The following is a 6,000-nucleotide window of genomic DNA, read 5'->3' on the forward strand; positions in this document are numbered from 1 at the left end:
AATGTGTACATATTAATAAAGTATAAGGGTTTATTTTACAAAAAAAAAAAATAAAGACTAAATGTGTACAATTCAAAAAATATCTTACCATCAAGTCATTTTCTCTAAAATAAAATTCGTATATGACCGTATACCAGGTATAGCCGGCAGTGGCGGAACATAGAAGAGGCCAGGGGTGGCCATGGCCCCCTTGTTTTTTTATCTACTATATACTAGTTATCATATAATCAGTAAGTGTATAAATTAAGTTTTTTTTAAAAGCAAATTAATGGCCTCTCCAGATTTTATGAGAAGCTAAATATCAGTTTAAAAGAAAAATCAAAACTAACATATTTGATTAACAAAATTATCCGATGGGAAATCCATTAAATTTGGAAACTATATAACTAACTCTATAAAGATGTCAAAAAACTAATTATCAAGTTACATTTAAAAATAATTAATAAAAAAACCTAAAATTCTCCTCGCCATTGCTATGCCTTCTTGTTCTCCGTCTCCTAGTTGAGTTTCCAGGACAACCATCTTGTTTTCTTCAAGCTCTCCTCTTTGCCGGAACGCAGGTAGGCACTCCCCCTCTTGTATTTCTATTTTTGTCCCTAAAAGGCATCACACTCTCATTCCTTCTTAGTTTCTCTGTGAAAGTTTAACAAAGTAAGTTAAATAAAAGAAAGTTGAACTCTTATAACTTGCAGAGCTACCCACTCCATGAGTTGTCCATGTCAAATAGTATATATGGTCTAACTATGTACAAATTGTCAAAGGTTAATTAATACAGGTGTATTGACCCTATTTTCCAAACAATAAAAAATTCTTTTTTGTTATTTTTATTTTAAGATTGTTAATATAAATAAAATAGATTATGTAATATTTGATCATTTGTATTTTGTATTTGTTTTATCAATTTTAGTTGTTAGTTATTATTTTATTTTTGTTATTTAATATATATTAATATGAAATACCAATTTACTACTCCGGAAATTGTTAATACAAAATGAAAAAAATTCTTGTAGTGGTTGTGTTTGGAAGTGTCGGTTTTGGCCCCCCTAAACTCGATGCTCGTGTTCCGTCCCTAATAGCCGGTCACAATGATTGCATTATTACAAAAAATATCGTATAAAAGTTTTTTACATAAAAAGAGAATAAGTATTAAATCGTATACATTTTAAAAAGTATATTACCCATCAAATATTTTCCCTAAAGTTAATTTATAGATGTTTGGTCGCCGGTTTATAATTTCATTATTCAAGTGTCCCAAGAGAAAATTATCATAGTTAGGTGGCCAAAGCAGTACTGTTTTATTTCCCAAATACGCAAATAATTTGAAAAATGTGAACACGATTTATACTCCTGAACTCACCAAGTCCGCATTTTGCATTTCAAAAAAATCCCAGTCTGAACTGAAACACTCACATTCATTCAAAATTCATACACTCCGATGGGTGTTACCAAGGAAAATTGCCGAAACGAGCTCCGAACTGCAATCCGTCAACTTACAGATCGCTGCCTCTATTCCGCTTCCAAATGGTTAGCAAACCCTTATTTTGTGTTTTAGTTCTTCATTTTAAAACCCTCGAAAATTTTGAATTTGAATATGTTCGATTTATGTAAACAGGGCTGCAGAACAATTGGTGGGTATTGAGCAAGATCCGGCAAAGTATCCGCCTTCGCATACTCGATTACAGCGGGACTGTTCCAGCATTCGCCGCCGATTTCGCTCTACTGATGAAACAATCTCCACCCCTATCGCCGGTACATCATACGTCTCCACTCCAGTGCCGGAGGAGGAAAGCGAAGCCGCAGATTCCGATTTTTACCTTCTTGCAAAGACCTACTTTAATTGTCGAGAGTACAGGAGGGCTGCCCATGTTTTATCTGACCAGACCGGCAAAAAAGCTTTGTTCTTGAGATGTTATGCTCTTTATCTGGTTCGTTTTCTGCTCCTTCCTTTTCCATAGATTTCATGTCCATTATTCATTTACTCGGGATCCACTAAGTACACCACAAGTTGTCATGAGCAAAAACACCTAGGGCATTCTATAATTATCCGGTGAATCGTTTAATGCCATTCTTTTTTCATGTCCACAAGGTGTTCGATTAAATGCAAACAACACATTATGCCATGATTTTTCCTAAAACAGCTACAATATCTCATTACCCAAGTTAGTAACTTTCAGATTGTTCTTCCAGGCTGGGGAAAAACGAAAAGAAGAAGAAACAATCGAACTTGAAGGTCCTTTAGGTAAAAGTGATGCAGTCAACAGTGAACTAGTCTCCATAGAAAGAGACTTATCAACAGTCCGAAAAAACAACACAATTGATTCTTTTGGCCTTTACTTATATGGTCTTGTCCTCAAAGAAAAAGGCGACCAAAATCTTGCAAGAACTGTATTAACCGAATCAGTCAACAGCTATCCATGGAACTGGAGTGCATGGTTAGAGCTCCAATCTTTATGCACCACAATTGATACACTCAACACTCTCAAACTCAACAACCATTGGATGAAAGACTTCTTTCTTGCAAGCTGTTATCACGAGTTACGTATGCATAACGAATCTTTATCAAGATACGAATCCCTCCAATCAACTTTTGGCTTTAGCAACTACATCAAAGCCCAAATAGCCAAAGCCCAATACAGCCTACGTGAATTTGAACAAGTGGAAGCCATTTTTGAAGAGCTTCTAAGAATCGACCCTTATCGTGTTGATGACATGGACATGTATTCCAATGTGTTGTATGCAAAAGAATGTTTTTCAGGCTTAAGTTACCTCGCAAGACAAGTTTTCATGACAGATAAATACAGACCTGAATCTTGTTGTATAATCGGGAACTATTATTCCTTAAAGGGTCTTCATGAAAAATCTGTTATGTATTTTAGACGCGCTTTGAAACTAAATAAAAACTATTTATCCGCATGGACATTAATGGGACATGAGTATGTGGAAATGAAGAACACTCCAGCTGCTGTTGATGCTTATAGAAGAGCTGTTGATATAAACCCTTGTGATTACAGGGCATGGTATGGGTTAGGTCAAGCTTATGAAATGATGGGAATGCCCTATTATGCCCTTCATTATTTCAAGAAATCAGTGTTTTTGCAACCGAGTGATTCAAGATTGTGGATAGCTATGGCTCAGTGTTATGAAACGGATCAATTGAGGATGCTTGAAGAGGCGATTAAGTGTTATAGAAGAGCTGCTAATTGTAATGATAGGGAAGCTATTGCTCTTCATAGGTTAGCAAAGTTACATAGTGAATTAGGGGAATCTGAAGAGGCTGCGTTTTATTATAAGAAAGATTTGGAGAGAATGGAAGATGAGGAGAGAGAAGGGCCGAATATGGTTGAAGCTCTTTTGTTTTTGGCGAATTATTGTAGGGCTCAAAAAAGATTTGAAGAAGCTGAAGTTTATTGCACTCGTCTTCTTGATTATAATGGCCCTGTAAGTTTTTTTTTTTAAAAGATTTTGGAAAAAGGTTAAAGGTTTTTATTGAAATTTGAATTTGTGATGTTGTAGGAGAAGGAAACAGCAAAAAGTTTGCTTCAAGCGATTAAATATGCACAATCTGGTTTCCCTTCAATGGATGTTGAGCATTTTCCTTCATAAAGATCCAACACAATATGTGGGAAAATAGTTGATTCGTTTTGTTTCAAGTAGTTTAGTGGTTTGTGTAATCATTCTTTATGATATTATATTGTAGTTGTTAGATTCATCCACATTATGATTTCTTGTAGTTTTGTTTTTTGATCTTTCTTTGATTTTGTATGTGTCTTTTTTCATGAATGAAATTAGATGATTGATGCTGCAATCAGTGACTAAATTGATAATATGGTGAGTATGGAATTGTGGGTTTTTGTATTGTAAAAAAAGTTTAATGATACGACTTAAAAGCGTTTCTTGAGTTTGGAGTTTTGTTGTATATAACATTAAACATCCATACAGATACAGAGACACATGAAGTTGATAACTTATATTATCAATCAGAAAACATATGATACAAGTACATGAAACAAACATACTTTGTACATTTGAACCCCTTTGAGTTCTTATTGTGTTAGATCTACTTGTCGACCATATTGTTTGTGTTTTTTTTTTCACTACAAACAACCCATCGATAATGTGAAACTACAAAAGCAAAAAAAAAAAAAAAAGCTTCCATAATTTGCTCTAAAACGAAGGAGCTATATTGGACACGAAAGCATGAAATAAAACGCGTTTATGCATTTGCCTTTCCATAGTTTTGTTTTTTTGTTTTGTTTTTTTTTTTTGGTAGAAAAAAAACGATGTTAAAAGTGTAATTGGGATTTGAATCCATGAATCGGTTGCTTCAAATGGTGGTTGAAAAGAAATCTTTGGCAATTTGTTTCTTGATCTGGCGTCTGTCTGCCGGAAGTTTGACACTTCCACCTTCGGTTGGTTGCTTTCCGACTCCAAATATGAGTTCTTTGACAATTCGTTTCTTGATCCGCCCCCATCTTTTGGTCGGAATCTTGTCAAAAGAAGGTCCATTGGCCTTCCGGCAGCCTCCTCCTCCTCCGGTGGGTTGCTTGCTTAAGTCGCTCATTTTCTACTTGCTTGAAATGTGTGTTATAGTATGAAAAGAATGTGTCTCGTGTTTAATTGTGTCTACTGTATATATAGAGGAAGGATTATTGGGGGGACAGGGTGTGGTCGGGTGGTAGGATTAGTGTTGTGATTACGCGTGGATAATGAAGGATAGATCAGTTGACGGCGTCTTAAGGTAGTGTGTGTCGATTTCTCGTTGGTAGAAAGAGAAAAGGGTGTAAAGTAAAGACTTGGTCACTAGTCGGTTTTATCTCTCGATTTACTTGTATTGGAGGGCAGGGTACAAGACTACAAGTAATATTTAGAAGCTCCTAGAACATTTATTTCATAAAGATAAATACTATTTGAATATGGTTGGACGTTTGTCATTTGAAAAACCAATTAACTAAAAAAAACTGATTTTTTTTTTGATAATCATTTTCTTTGGAATGGGTAATGTATATATATTTTTTCCATTCCCATAAATATATTTGTCTATTCAAAATAACAACTTTGAAGTGAATAATAACATTAGCCATTTCAATAGGATGTCACATTTTAAGTACTTTTATAATATTTAATTTACTTCTTATTAGTTATATTTTTCAACATTTTGTCATGTTTTAGTAGTAAACGAACCATATTTTCAAATTTTAGAACCGTTAATCGGATTTTAAGCTTATTGAAATTCTAAAATATTTTTTTCTGTCAATAATCCAAAATGGCATGGAATCCGAAATGTCAATACAATACTATAACATCCGGGGAATGAGATATTTCCAAAATTAACTCTTAAGTATGGATGTTTATGATTTTAGCCATTGGAGTGGGTTTTGTTTGCAAATTGGTCCCATAGTGGTACATTTCATAAATCCTGGGCAAACCTTAGTACACTGGGCATACGTTGTGTATGCTGGATGTACATGCGCTAATAAGCATACACCGCGTACACCAGACATACATGAAGGATCTTTAAACCCTAATTTTTAGGGTTTAACCCATATATAATCATCATTAACTCCTCATTTCTCATTCCCTCATCAGCCTCCACCCGAGAAAACGTCCATCTAGCTAACCCTAAGTGAGAAGAGTGCATATTGAGCTCATTTTGTATTTTGGTGATATTCTTGAAGAAGAAGAAGGTGGTGGAAAGAGTTTGAAGCTTGGAAGCAACTTGGATATGAGATTCTCGCCTTGCTAGCAACCTCCAGGAGGTAAAAAGCTCATAGCTTGATCATCTTGTCTTATAGATTTATCCATTTCTTCATTTAGGACATTTTGGTCCCATCTAAGATGATTCTTGTGCATGACATGCTCTTAGTCGAATAAGTCATCCTTTCAGACCTAATGAGGGGTCTTGAGTCATAACAATGTGGTCTTGATGCTTAGTTTTTGCCCATGTATGCTCTAGAAGGTCTTAAGGTGTTAAGAAGTTGGGATTTTATGTATTAAACACTT

The 6,000-nt window shown here is 34.9% G+C and overlaps 1 protein-coding gene across 1 annotated transcript; it reads left to right on the forward strand.

Moving 5' to 3' along the window:
- The first annotated feature begins 1,315 nt into the window (after positions 1-1,315).
- On the forward strand, positions 1,316-3,805 carry LOC111881491 (anaphase-promoting complex subunit 8). The gene is made up of 4 exons (XM_023877879.3): positions 1,316-1,524; positions 1,613-1,925; positions 2,188-3,438; positions 3,514-3,805. The coding sequence occupies exons 1-4, from the start codon at positions 1,436-1,438 to the stop codon at positions 3,601-3,603; spliced, it is 1,743 nt and encodes a 580-aa protein (XP_023733647.1). The 5' UTR covers positions 1,316-1,435; the 3' UTR covers positions 3,604-3,805.
- The last annotated feature ends 2,195 nt before the right edge of the window (positions 3,806-6,000 follow it).

The sequence above is a fragment of the Lactuca sativa genome, chromosome 5 (genome assembly GCF_002870075.4).
Source record: "Lactuca sativa cultivar Salinas chromosome 5, Lsat_Salinas_v11, whole genome shotgun sequence".
NCBI lineage: Eukaryota > Viridiplantae > Streptophyta > Magnoliopsida > Asterales > Asteraceae > Lactuca > Lactuca sativa.